At 42.7% G+C, this 14096-nt stretch overlaps 1 protein-coding gene and 1 non-coding gene across 9 annotated transcripts in view; both read left to right on the plus strand.

Annotated features, from left to right (window-relative positions):
* The window catches only part of PUM1 (pumilio RNA binding family member 1), a 77636-nt gene that overhangs the window by 52034 nt on the left and 11506 nt on the right, over positions 1-14096 (plus strand). For all 8 annotated transcript variants that reach the window (XM_042793501.1, XM_042793504.1, XM_042793505.1 and 5 more), the window contains exons 11-16: positions 1460-1598; positions 3797-3940; positions 4892-5188; positions 7071-7307; positions 13021-13288; positions 13807-13936. In XM_042793501.1, coding sequence (XP_042649435.1) covers positions 1460-1598; positions 3797-3940; positions 4892-5188; positions 7071-7307; positions 13021-13288; positions 13807-13936 — 1215 coding nt within the window. The remainder of the gene's footprint in view (positions 1-1459; positions 1599-3796; positions 3941-4891; positions 5189-7070; positions 7308-13020; positions 13289-13806; positions 13937-14096) is intronic.
* Positions 4015-4106, plus strand: LOC116960349. Its single transcript, XR_004406333.1, has one exon. It is a non-coding gene; the product is annotated as a small nucleolar RNA SNORD103/SNORD85 (small nucleolar RNA).

Raw genomic sequence — 14096 nt, forward strand, 5'->3', positions numbered from 1 at the left:
TCTGCTCTTGACAAAGTTAATCATCAAACCTCCCCACCTGGCAGGCCACAGACAGGAGTGTGTTGAACAGACCTCCTGCACACACCCATGCGCACAGGTAAAATGGCATTAAGAGTGTGTTAAAGCCATTTATGCTTTGCCATTCAAACTGGGAGCCTTTCCCCGTCAGGAAGATGTGTGCTACGATAGGCTATTAAAATAAAAAATACCAGTCATCAGTAGGCTTTATAATGTTTTTCATTGCTTTTGTAGCCATGAAACAGGCATGAGTGGGGATCGTGGGTATTGTTTTTAATGCAAACCTTCCATCTGAAAGAGGATACAGTGTGTATTTTTTGGATGAAATTTTTCTAAGAAGTGCTGAGACAAATGTTTTGGAAGCCTAGAGCGACAATTATGGACAGTTGATTTGTGATGCTTATGACATCTTAATAGCATATTTATAAAAAACACCAACATTTCACTTCCTGCAGCCTGCCATCCATTGCCTATATTCTGTGCAGTGCCCTTGCACAGTGTGTGCTTACCAAGCAGCTGCAACTTGTGAGACTCCCTAGGCTGAAGAGTTCATGTTCAGGCTTTGACAGCGATAGCAAACTCTGGGATGCACGTCTAAATCGCTTAACTTCAGGATCCTCTCCCAGTCTCTCAGTACACAAAGTCATTTTTTCCTTTTAATAACTTTAGTGGGTGACACACACGATGTTACTTTTTTCAGTGAGGCATGCTGAGTACCAAAGGATGGCTTTTTTTAATAAGCTGACCTCTCTGGTGGGTGCAGACTCTTGCATCACCACTTGGGGTGAAAGGCTTTTGCAAACAAAGCCTGTCACAGGTAATTACAGGAAAGGTCAGTTTGCCATCTTCCCTTTTGAGAGCAACATGTGCTTAAACCACGAGAGCTACATCTAAAAGGCAGCGTGTGATCTTTGGTCATTATTTCCAGTGAGTAAGTGTCATGTCACGGGGTTGCTGTTTTCTATGGGGGCTGGCAGCTTGGAAAAACCCATGTCACCTCATGTCATCAGCCCCCAGCTCTGAAGTCAGGCTTTTAAAGATTTCTGCTCCAGTGGGCTTTCAGCAGTGCTTTTGTGGCAAAGACCAAATGTTATCTGGGATGGGGCAGATGGCTTGCAAACACTTCTAATAAAGGATGGGTATTGAAGGTATATCAAGAAATGAAAGAGCTCTGATGATGAAGTGCTTCCAGGTTATGCTCGGTAAGCCTGAGAGGGGATGTGTTATTTAAATTGGGTCTTCAGCATTTCCCCGTGGTGGTAGTGCCAGGGCCTGTGGTGGGGAAGGCAGCTCTGTCCTGAGTGAAGGGGAGGGATCGTCACACACTAGCTGTGCAAGAACTTCAAGTAGATTGCTGCTGATGCTTCTGCAAGTGTCTGGTGATTGTGACTTGCTCCTGGGTCCCAAAATAAACAGATCAATGTTCCTCTGTCTTCTCCAGGTCCTCCGCGGAGGAGCCAGTCAGCGTCCTTTGACCCCAAATCAGAACCAGCAGGGACAGCAGACTGATCCGCTGGTGGCTGCTGCAGCCGTCAATTCCGCCCTTGCCTTTGGACAAGGGCTGGCAGCAGGGATGCCAGGTAGGGGTTTCATGGGAGCTGCCACTTCTGCAGTGCCCAGGAGATCTAAGAAAATTGTATCTTGTGTCTCTGTGTGGTGTCATGTTTGCCTGGCGTTCAGCAGTATTTTGGTTTTATAGATGTATTTTTTTTTATTTTTTATTTTTTATTCTTTTTTAATCTGTGAGTATAGAAGTCATTTTCAAGAGGTTGTTAGATGTGAACCTAACTACCTACGCATCATTTAAGTTAAATCAGGGTTTAGGTCCCTGTGCCACAGATGAAAACAAATGTTACCAACTAAATTGCTGTAAGAGTGCATTAGTTGCTTGCATATGCAGAAGAATTGATGGCTCCTATTGGAAATTGCTTTCAGATTTTTCTGTGGATCATACTAGCTTATGTGATCTTTATTTTAAAACCTCAGAGATATCTTAGTCCTGTTCATTAGCCTTGTCTTTCTATCCCTGCCAGGTGCTTGACTTTAACAGGATAAGGACTTTCCCCTTCATAATTTCTTCCAGTCAAATAATAGTGGCTTAAAAACAAGAAAAAAAAATGGTTGAAAGGAAGCAGGGTTTTATTGTAATTTATAATTCTGCAAGAGAAGAGCTCCTGTATGAATTTCAGCTCTGATCTGTGAGGCTGTGTGGTACAAATGCTTTTGACATACAGTTATACAGGATATTGTAATGGCAAAGGGCAAATGTTAGTATTTTTTTGAATAATGTGCAAGTATGTCCCTCTTACATTCTCAAATGTAAGAGAGCAGGATTATTTCGGCCTCAGGTCTCCTTACTGGAGGTGTCACATGGTTGTTACGTGGGGTGTTTTTATGGTTTAAGAAGCATGTTGCTGTATTAACTTGCAAAGTGAACTGTAACATGCATATTTCCAAGCAATCTGCAGATTTTAAGGAAATCTGCATTATTGGGGTTTTGGGGGTTGTATTTGCAAAGCAAATATTCAGAGAGATATATATTTGCAAAGCAAATATTCACAGAGAGCAATCTGTTTGTGACCCCATCTTGGAAAATCACTTAAATTTTTCTTGAAAGTTTTATTTAACTGTAGAATTCTATAATGAGGTACCTAAATACCTGTGTGCTACTGTAAGTCCGTTGCTTTGTGTATCACTGATATATTTGATTTAAGAGTTTTTATTTATATATTAAAGAATGCTTTATGATACTGTCATGGTTTAACCCCAGCTGTCAACTAAACCCCACACAGCTGCTCACGGTGGGGTGGGGGAGAGAATCGGAAAGTAAAAGGGAGAAAACTCGTGGGTTAAGATAAAGACAGTTTAATAGGCAAAGCAAAAGCTGTGCACAAGCAAAGCAAAACAAGGAATTCACTCTCCCCTTCCCAGGGCGGGCAGGCTCAGCCATCCCCAGGCCAGCCGGGCTCCATCACGCGTTCAGGGTGACTTGGAGAGACAAAGGCCGTCACTCCGAGCGCCCCCCCTTCCCCCTTCCCCCCAGCTCTGTGTGCTGAGCATGACGCCGTATGGGCTGGGGGGGCCCTGGGCTCGGTTGGGGTCACCTGTCCCGGCTGTGCCCCCCCCAGCTCCTTGTGCCCCCCCAGCCCCTCGCTGCTGGGGTGGGGTGAGGAGCAGGAAAGGCCTTGGCCCTGTGTGAGCCCTGCTCAGCAGGAACGAAAACATCCCCGTTATCAGCACTGTTCTCAGCACAGAGCCAAAACACAGCCCCATACTACCTACTGGGAAGAGAATTAACTCTATCCCAGCCAAAACCAGCACAAATACCTACCTTCAGAAGTTTCATGTTGTGTTTACGTGTGTGCACTCTGAACAACTTTAGCATAGAGTGGGAGAGTTGGAAGTTCAGTGTGTTCACATATATGAAAAGTCCCAGCACACGTTGCACTTATAATGGAAAAGCAACCGTGATTTTATATTGTAAGACTTTTTAAATCTATCTGAATTTATGCTGAGGGCAATGCTAGTATAGTAGGTTTGGGGGAAAAAAAAAATCTTCTCTAACTGAAAGTCTTAATAGTGTAAAGTTGTAGACAGCTAATAAAGATTTTTACTTATTTTTTCTTCAAGAGAAGCAGAGATGCTGCTGCTTTTTCTGTTTCCATTCAGTTTTTCCTTTAAAAATCCTACTGCAGTCTACTCGCCTGAAGAGGATTGATCTGCCATGTGTTGCGTTGCTCATTACCTTACCCGTGCACCTGTAATTTGCCTTCTCCAGGTTACCCAGTGCTGGCTCCTGCTGCTTACTACGACCAAACAGGTGCTCTTGTGGTGAATGCAGGGGCCAGGAATGGCCTGGGGGCCCCTGTCCGTCTGGTAGCCCCTGCTCCAGTCATCATCAGCTCCTCCGCGGCGCAGGCAGGTGAGTCCCAGTCCCATCAAGTGAAAATCTGCTCCGTCCCCAGAGGAGAGTGGACCTGAAATCCTCGGGGCTCTGCTGGCAATGATGACACACTTGCCCTCACTGAGATCCATTGCGGGGATTGTTGTTGAGAACATTCTCTGTGCTCATGGTGTACTGAGCCTCCAGAACAGCCTCAGAGAAGTAGCATCACATAAACTATTATTTTGCAGAGTTTCGTGACAGTTACTTAAATTTGTCTGCTGACATCTCATTTCCCACATAATAAACGGTTTTAGCCTGTGTAGAACTCCCAGATGATCACCTTGCATAAAATGCTACATGTCTGGCCTTTGCTGTGAGTTGTTTTGGGTTTTGTTAGGGTTCTTTGGGAGTTCAAGGCTTTAAAAGTAATTTTTCAGCCAGAATCTGTGTGTGTAAGCAGTCTTTGCCAGTGTTAGTAACAGATTATGAAATGGGCCTTTTAATTGTTTCCTTGTAGCTCTTGTTTATTTTGCTTTTTCTTTTACTTTGAAACTGAGTGAAAAACAAAAGTACTTGGTTTTGATGTTCTTAGCACCACAGGATTGCATTTTGTGCACTAAAAGACAGTTTCGCTTATTTTAAAACTTGTGTTTCTTAATTGGATATTGCTAAGTGTGTGGCTGTATTGATTGGAATCTTAGATCTTAGGAGAAATGGAACATTTTTGTGTGGTAGATCTATGTAGCTCTAATAATACAAACAGCAGTAATAACAACTAGGCATTGTTGGTATTCAGTGGCTCTGCAAGACTCGTGGAGCTCAGATGTAAAGTGACTTTATGCAGAGTTTGATGCGAAAGGGAGATTTTCATCCTGAGAGGAAATAAAAAAATCTGTAGCAAATAAAAGGAACCTGCTAAGTTTTAACTTCCAAAACTGTCACTAAAATGGATTTTTCAGTCTGTGCTTGCAATTACTGTCTCTCCAGCGGTTGCAGCGGCTGCAGCTTCGGCCAACGGTGCAGCGGGTGGCCTGGCAGGAACAACAAACGGACCATTTCGCCCTCTAGGAACGCAGCAGCCCCAGCCCCAGCCCCAGCAGCAGCCCACCAACAACCTGGCATCCAGCTCGTTTTATGGCAACAACTCTCTCAGCAGCAATTCCCAGAGCAGCTCACTCTTTTCTCAGGGCTCTGCCCAGCCTGCCAACACTTCCCTGGGGTTTGGAAGCAGCAGCTCTCTTGGTGCCACGCTGGGGTCTGCGCTGGGAGGATTTGGGACAGCAGGTAAGAACAGCAGCTGCTTCATGGGGAAAAAGGAGAGAAGCACATAGCTCCAAATACAGCTAGCGGGCCTGTGAGCCGCTGGAGCTGGCACTGGTGCGCTGAGCTGCTGAGCCCTCCTCTTCATCCATCTGAGGTTAAACGGGAATTTTCCTTTAGGGACTGCTTCGCCTTTCAAAATCTGCAGTGCTTTCTGATGAAAATTCTTTTAGTAGATGATATAATTAGAAGCAGGAAAGTAATGAATTTGTTCTCTTATACACACTATCAGTTGTCCCCTTGTTGCTACAGATAAAGCTTTTAAACAGCTTTGGATTTCCTTGCCTTTACTTTCATGTGCTTGGTGGAGATACTGGACTAACAGGAATTGGCTCCAGAGTAGTATCCATCCATGTGCTCTTACCTCAGACTAATGGCTAAGCAGCTTTTCATGATTTTAAACAAGCTGATCTGAGGTGGTTTCCATGCTTTATTCTGGGAATTGTTTCTATTGCACACCAAAAAATCCCTTATTGTGGTTGCAAGAAGTTCTACAGACATGCTTTATTTTGATTTGTTTGTTAGGCAGTTGGAGGCAAAGACTTTTTTTCAGAATAAAACCAAACCAGAAAGATGTCTGTGGGTTGTTTTTTTTTCTTTTTTCCTTAGGTTTGTTTTTTTGAAGTAGAACAGTTGTTTTAATTACTGCTTAGTCTCGGAGGTAGTAATTACGTCCTGAACTTTCCTGCTTTCATCAGTGTGAAGGGCAAGTTAAAACATGCCTTTTGAACCTGCTCCATCAGAAAAAACTGAGGGACATACTATCACTGCATCAAATCACGGTTTTATTTAAAAGTTATTCTAAATATTTTTCTTAAACTGAGCCTGAGAATTTGAACTATCTTGGATTCAGGCAAACACAGCATTTGCTTCTTTCACTTCAGTTTATTTAACTAATTGAATTCAATTGCTAGTTTGCTCAATGCCAAGATGTACAAACTTGTCTTCCATCAATCAGTGAAAAAAAATGTGAGGTTGTTGCTTCTAGAAGTTTTGTGCAGTCATGAAAAATTATTAGTTCATTACAGTTAACAATTTCACTATTTATTAAACAAGATTTTAATGCAAAATTGATTTTTTTTCCCCCTCAAGTTGACAGTGCATTTAAAGAGTTTGTATTTGAGTATCAGGACAACTCTTCAAAAAAATGTTGGGTTTGTGTTAAATTGAATTCTGATTTCCATCTCAGTAAAGCTTGGTGCACACAGGAGCTGTTTTCCAATATAATGAAAGGTGAGCACAAGGATTTCAAGTAGATGTACACGAAGCCGTACATGCTCTTAAGTAAACATGAATAGATAAAATCTCATGTTCGATTTGTTTTAACTCTAATGGCCAGAGAATAAATACGAGGCAATGCTTGTAGGGCAATCTAATATCTTCTGTTAAAGTAAGTGATACGCTTAAGGGAAAAGAGCTTTGAAGTTTACAAACCTTCTTCTGAAGGTTCAGGAGCAGGACATTAAGTGCTTGTGTCCAAAAGCCAACATGTTCGCTGTCATTTCATTCTGTCACTTCCTGTAGGTAGATTTTGATCTTGATCTTTCTGCTTGTAGATTTTTTTGGAGCTGTATTTCTTGATGTGTTCCACTGGTATAAAAACTACAAAACTATAAATGCAAAGATGGAATTCAAACTAATTTTTTAAATCAAGAATTTCTGCTTGACCATTAGCAATATGGTTTTAATAAATGCGTTTCATTTGGGCACATGCAACACCCTTAGGAAAACAACAGCCTGGTGCAATGAAGTTGTTAATAGGTGCCATTGTACTGGCTCTCCAGCTATACAGTTGTCTCGGGCAGCTTGTTGACATCACACCATTTTACTCCCTTCCTCTTTTCAGTTGCTAACTCCAACACGGGCAGTGGCTCCCGCCGAGACTCCCTGACAGGGAGCAGTGACCTGTACAAGAGGACATCCAGCAGTTTGACACCAATAGGACACAGTTTTTATAATGGCCTTGGGTTTTCCTCCTCTCCTGGACCTGTGGGAATGCCTCTGCCCAGCCAAGGACCTGGTCACTCTCAGACCCCACCACCTTCCTTGTCTTCACATGGATCATCTTCAAGTTTAAACCTGGGTAAGAGCCACAGTGCCACTGTCCCAGCCCTGCAGGTTACTGCTCTGCTCTCCCGTGGCGCAGAGATCGAACACCCCGCTGCTGGGTAGGTGAGATGCCCGCTGCCTAGTTGCTCTTACTCCTGTGGCAGAGTCCCTGCTTTTGCAGAAGTAGGTGAAACACTGAAGAAGGAGTTGTAGCACCTGTTACGTGCTTGTCTCTTGCGGTAGGTCAGCTGTTGAGCAGGAAGGTTTCTGTATTGCTTCCTTGTTTCCTCATCTCTAAATTATGGATAACATTTCCAAATGTTGGAAAAACAAACTAATTTTCTTGTGCGGATCTTGGTAACAGCACCGATTGTTTGTTATCCTTGAATAAAATAGATATGTAGGGCTGGTCCGTAAGCTTGTCAAATGTTTTAAAATACTCATTAAGTCTTTAGTGATAAATTAATGAGCTTTAGACTACAGTTTCTTCTTTTAACCAAAATATGCAATGTTATCTGGAGCAGTACCTAGCTTTTAGCTGAGGATTTTGTGAGCTTGGTTTTGAAAACATCCTATCAGTGTGTCCTTATCAAAAGCACATTACTGCATAGCAGAAGCTTTCTTAATTTTGGTAAGATACATTACTTTATGCAAGCTACATCTTCTGGAGGAGCTTCTGTTTTGCCCAGAGCTCTTACATATAATAAATCTTCAAAATAAGTAAAGCAAATATTAAATAATAAAGCAGTGCTCATCTGAACTTCCTGGAGTGTTCATTTCCAAGCCTTGTAAACAAACAAGATAGGTTAGTCATTGCATCTGCACTAGATAACTTAGTACTTGCTCAAAAAATCACAGTGTTTTGGTTCTGTCACATATCTGTCTGGATTAAACAAAACTTTTGGTTATCAGAAGAGTTTTCCATGCATACACACACATCAAATGCTATATTTATCATATTTATTATATGCATGTGTGGTAAATTTGATGCTGCCTAAAGGTTAGCATGAAATAGTAATAAATATGATTTTTTGAGATCAAGTTTAGGTTTACCATCTTTTCTTGTTCAGAGCTTTAATAGAATTGGAGGGGTTTTTAGCTTTATTTATGCAGCTGTATAGTCCTTAAGCTGACAGTTAAATAGCTACAATAAATTAATGCTGAAGACTAACCAGATTCCAAATCTGGCAGTAGGAAAAGTCTGTTGCCCCTGCAGGCAAACAAAAGAATGAATCTTAAAAACTGGATCAGAGAAAGGTTAATCTGTTTGAGAACAAACTCTGAAAAGAAAGCAGAGTTACCATTTACATAAATGGGTTGTGCCCCAGAGCAGTTAACATGCCCATCTTGACAAAATATTCCTCTCCTTGTAGCCAGGTTTCCTCCATGACTGACTTTCTGCCTGGTAATTCTGCAAGAAAAATCTCACCTAGAATAGCTCTGCGTTTCTGTAGTTTTCACCTTGAAATCTGTAAAAGGTCGTTGTTTTTTTTTTTTTAAGCTTCTCTTTCACCTGTAATGGAAGGCAGTGTTAACTGTAGTTGTAGTTTCCTCTGGTTATGAAATAAGTTTTAATGCTATAGAAACAGCACAGGCATTGTTTTTCCTTATAAAAAGCTTGAGGTTGACTCCTTTTGTATTTGGGAGTGATGTCAGAAGTAGTTTGTGATAAAGAGGACAAGGAGTATTTCTAAATATCTAAAAATGAAAAGACAGATGGGAACACAAAAACATGTTGTTTGCAAAGAGGGAAATTAGAGCAGTCAGGTTTAGAACCATGTCCTACTGGTGTGTTAGGCGGGGGGAGACAGCCTGGGAGAGTCATTTCAAGTAACTTTGATTTCAGGGTTAAACAGTGACATAATGAATTGGCATTAAATCTGACTTGCAATCAGCAAATCTATGGTTAAGTGCAGTGTAAGCTGTGGGTTTGACTTTGTCGCGTCTCATGGATGTGCAAGTCAATCGTTTGTTGGGTTGGTGTTGTGTGTAAAGATTCAGCTGTGGCTCTTCTGGCTTTCTGAAAGCTCATAGCTGTGAAAAATGGTGTGTATTTATCAAGCTAGGTTTTTTTCTGGTGTTGTAAAGTGACCTTGTGAAATGTCTGGGCAATCACAAGTACCTGAAATAACCATGCAGCTAGTTCATACAAGAACAACTACTGGAGGAGGAAGGCTGAGCTAAATATATGCTTTAAACTCAAAGGTGTATGCAACATATGCAGCTATGCATAGCTAGGATAAAGCACATGTAAATAAATATGCCCTTTTGGGTGATGAGGGCAGAAGGCGCCCTCTTCTTCCCCAGTATTGAATAAAATTATAGAATTATAAATTACTAAATACTTTTTATTTTAAATTATAAAATTTAATTTTGGCCAGGTTACACTTCACATTGGTTCACGTAGTCTCACAACAGAAACACTTACCAGGCTGCAGGCTGGCGCTGAATGTGTCCGGCTCTGGGTTTTCCCAGTTTGGAATGGGGATCAGGATTTGTAATGGATAAGTAATTATTTTAATTTTATGATATTCTTTCAGGAGCTGCTCCATACTGTTGTCAGCCTGTAATTGAGAAGGCAGGGTCAGTGTGAGAAGGCTGGTAGATGTATGCGGGAATTGAATTTATTTGAGATTTTTTGGGGAAAACTGGGGAGTTGATGACCGTTAGCTGTGACCAACGGGGAGGGCTGCAGGGCTGTGTCTCCCTGGGTGGCTGGTGGCACACCCCTGGCACTGGGCTGCGTGGTGGCAGGTTGGGGCAATGACACGGGGGGGTGTTTTGGGGGCTGCTGGCTCCTGCCCTGCCCAGCCCCGGGGAGGCAGCGTGGGGTCCCCTCGGCTGGGTGGGCACTGCCCGGCGCCTCTGCACCGAGCCCTCCGGAGGGGATGGCAGTAGGGACAGTCTTCCCCGCCTGCTTTCTCACAGAGCCAGCTTTTCATCTTCCCTTTTTTTCCCATTGTTCTGGCATTTCTCATACCAGGAACTCTTGTGTTGCAGAGCAATTTGAGGGCCTTATAAAAGTCCCCTGGAAGCTTGCTTAAGTAGTACTTTGTTTTCAGACAGCATCCTTTGTGTTTCTTCCCCTATGTTTTCTTTTTGACTCATCCTTTCATTGTCCTTTTTTATTTTTATTTTTTTTCCCCTAAAATCAGTAATTCTTTCATGTTAATGTCTGTCTCAAGTGTCCCAGCAAGCACTGAGAAGATGACTTACCATTACAAAATAGGAAGCACTCAGTTGTTGTGGCTGCAGTGTGAACCTGAGTAACGTGTCCATCTTGGAGCCCCCAGGATAGACTCTGTGCACTTTGTCCTCCCAGATACAGGTTTTTCCTAACATATCGCAGACAGTTGTAACATGTTCAGAGACAGAACCACACCACAGCTGTCACTTCTTTACAACCCCCATATACTGTATACAGCACTGGTTTGCTGTTGTATGTCACTGCAGAGTGCATGGCATGGGCAGCGTGGTGTTAGCACCACAGGATGCCTCCACATGGTTTGCAGACCCCCCTTTTGAAGTCTGTTCTGGTTGAGGATGCAGGAGAAACAATCAGTGCCAACGTCTTACAGGAGTCCTGTCCCCTCTTTGCAGTTTTTTCCCCTTTATTATAACCTAGTCGTCACTAAGATCTTCAGGAGCTTCCAGCTCTGTGTACTGCTCTTGAACAAGGAGCTGTTTCATTGTGGTTATTGGTCAGATCCCAGTGATGTCTAGGATCTGGCAAAGTCACTGTATTCCCAGCCACACATTGGTTATAAAGGAGCTTGAGGTGCTCCAAGATTTCTGACCTTTGGTAGTTTACAGAAGTGCTTGCTTGATTTAGGAAATCTGTCCCCCACGCAGTCTCTGAATTCCAGGTATGGTGTCGAACATCATGGGGAGACCTACAGTCAGCATCTCCATCAGAAGAGAGAGAGACAGGTAGAAAACTGGAGTAATTCGTGGTTTGTTCGGAATCTCCAGAAAGATCAGGAAGTTTTTCTCATGAAACCTCTGGCAGAGAAGAGTTTTCTGTATAACTGTGCTTTCCCTCTTAACTGTAAGATACGGCATAGGGTGGTAACAGTGTGAGTGCTAAGCCCTTTCCTCTTACAGCCATTTGCAGGTGATCAGGAACTAGTTTCCCACTTCAGCAGTTAGTGCTATGACTCTTACTTGCCCTAGGCTTTCAAAAAACAAGCGTTAATTCTGAGCTCTTCAAATGCCATGGAAAAGATCAGTATGCCTTTGCTCAGCTTGTTGCTGTTGAGTTTCATTTACCTGAGAGGTGAATTACTGTTCCTTTGAATATCCTGGTCCTTCCAGCAGTAAAGAATACCACTTGATTGCTTTTTGAAGTTCTTGCTCAATTAAGAAGTCAGGTAGATAGAGAAGATGATGGCCACACCGTTAGCAAGGCAGCGTAAGAAAGAGATAGGAACAAGAAGCTCTCAAGTCTTCTCTTCGAGAAAGGGGAGGTTTGGCACCAGCTCTGGAGAAGCCAGAACATGTTTACCCAGCTCAGAGACAGAGAAACTTAAATTAGGCCATTATCAGATATTTCTCATATAGTGTTTCCGGCACAGGAGCTTCCTCCAGGCATTGATGGCAGAGGAGTGCGGTTCACTCAGCTCTTTTTTTTATTTTACTTAATATTTTTATTTCAGACACTATCATGTGCACGGCTGTCAGGAGAAGGTCTGTTCTCTTTGCAGACAGCCTTACCGATGTTTGCCTTGAACATCTTCCCTCATTTGTAAAGATTTCTTGTAGCTCTTTTTTCTTGAGGTGATTTCCCCTCTCTGCCTCACATTGGCCTTACAGGTGGCAGGTTCCCATGTGATAAGAGCATTTTTCTTGGGAAGACTTTGTTCCACCCAGGAAAAAACACACTCGCTCAAGGGATCTTGCAGTCTTTGACCAGCAGAGGGATCCCGAGCCCTGCAAGAAAGGGAATAGTCCTCTGCCATAGCTCTGAAGCAAATTTCTAAAAATTACAAGCAAGGAAACAGTGTTTCAAGGTTTAAGTTGGTTCCTATCAATGTTTGCAGTTTGCTAACTGTATGATGAATCATTACCTATTCCCCAGGAACCTGTTACTGAGTAACTAGGCAGCTGTCTTAATGTGGGTGAAAATCTTTAGGGCATTTGTGAATGCACAGAATTTTTAAAAGTATTTATTTACTCTTTTTAATATATTGTTATTTTACCTGTATTTAACAGTGATTTGGTTTTTATATCCAGAATTTTTATACTTGCTTCATGCTACCTTTTTTTTATCTAATTTTGTCTTCATTCTGTCCCCCACCCCCAGTAAGCTTCTTTCAAATCAATCCTTCACATGGCAGCAGGATAGGTGAAAAAAAACTGAGGATGGAGGAGAAGGTAATTAGAAACAGCAAGTTAGCGAAAAGATGGAAGCGGTGGGATTGACATTTGTCTGTTTTAGACAGTTTCAACACAGAGCGAGGAACAGAAGTTGTTACAGTCTGTTCTTTGCTGAAATCTATAGCTGTTCCTAACTTAATACAACGGTGCCGTGCTAAGGAATGATGCTTGAACACGTCCACATCTAAATTATTTTGGGGGCAATTCGTTTAGCTTAGTTGAGAACACTTCCCGGTTGAACCGTATCAGAAAGCCATCTCGATGGACAAGGAGTAATTAGAAGTACAATGGCCTGCACATAAAAATTGTAAATGAATCTCTTGGCCACTTTATTTCATCCTGTGGAATACCCTTGTTTCCATGACTTGCAGGAGGGCTCACAAATGGGAGTGGCCGTTACATCTCTGCTGCTCCTGGAGCTGAAGCCAAGTACCGCAGCGCAAGCAGTGCCTCCAGCCTCTTCAGCCCCAGCAGCACGCTCTTCCCTTCATCTCGCTTGCGCTATGGGATGTCTGACGTTATGCCCTCTGGCCGAAGCAGGCTGCTTGAAGACTTTCGCAATAACCGGTACCCTAATTTGCAGCTGAGGGAGATTGCTGGGCACATCATGGAGTTCTCCCAAGATCAGCATGGATCCAGGTGGGATTAAAAACCTTGTGTTATGGGAAGCTTGTGGGACAGCATCATTTCCAATTTGCATCACATCCTGTAGCCAAGAGGCAGAACAGGGAAAAGGTGTGAAAAGCCGAGTAGTGTAAGACACTGACCCTTCTTTTTAAAGATTGTTTAGGTACAGATGATGATAACAGGAGTTCCTGCTCTAAGGAGGAGCTTGCTTGCTTTGGAATTTGCTTGTTAGTCCCACTGGCGTAGCATAGCTCATTTTAAAGAGCCATCTGGATGTAAGAGCTTGCTGTATTATTCTATTGAGATCTGCTTTGGTTGGAATGAGGAGCTTTTTGGGGTACCAGCAATGACGTGGCCACAGACCTTATGGCTGTGACCACTCCAAAGTTTCAGATTGCTGAATAGGACAACTGTGTTTTTAAAAATTTGTTTTGCAAGAGCTTAGCGTGTGAGGCATTTGAAAGAATTTGTATTAACAGATGTGTTGAGGGCATATGTGCCAGTAGCATCACAGCACCCCTATTTTTCAGGTTTATTCAGCTGAAACTGGAGCGTGCTACCCCAGCAGAACGTCAGCTTGTGTTCAACGAGATCCTCCAGGCAGCTTATCAGTTAATGGTCGATGTATTTGGAAACTATGTCATCCAGAAGTTCTTTGAAGTAAGTGCATTCCCCTGCAAGTTTTTCTTGGGTGCTTGCTGTCCTGTGGTATTGGACGAGTTCATAGGAACCCTATTTGGCTAAAACTGGGATGTCTGTCAACACTGATATCATCTCCTCCCCACGGGCTGTTGCATCATTCCTCTTGGGGTGACTGAGG

The sequence above is a fragment of the Tyto alba genome, unplaced genomic scaffold, assembly GCF_018691265.1.
Source record: "Tyto alba isolate M040663 unplaced genomic scaffold, T.alba_DEE_v4.0 Super-Scaffold_20, whole genome shotgun sequence".
Lineage (NCBI taxonomy): Eukaryota > Metazoa > Chordata > Aves > Strigiformes > Tytonidae > Tyto > Tyto alba.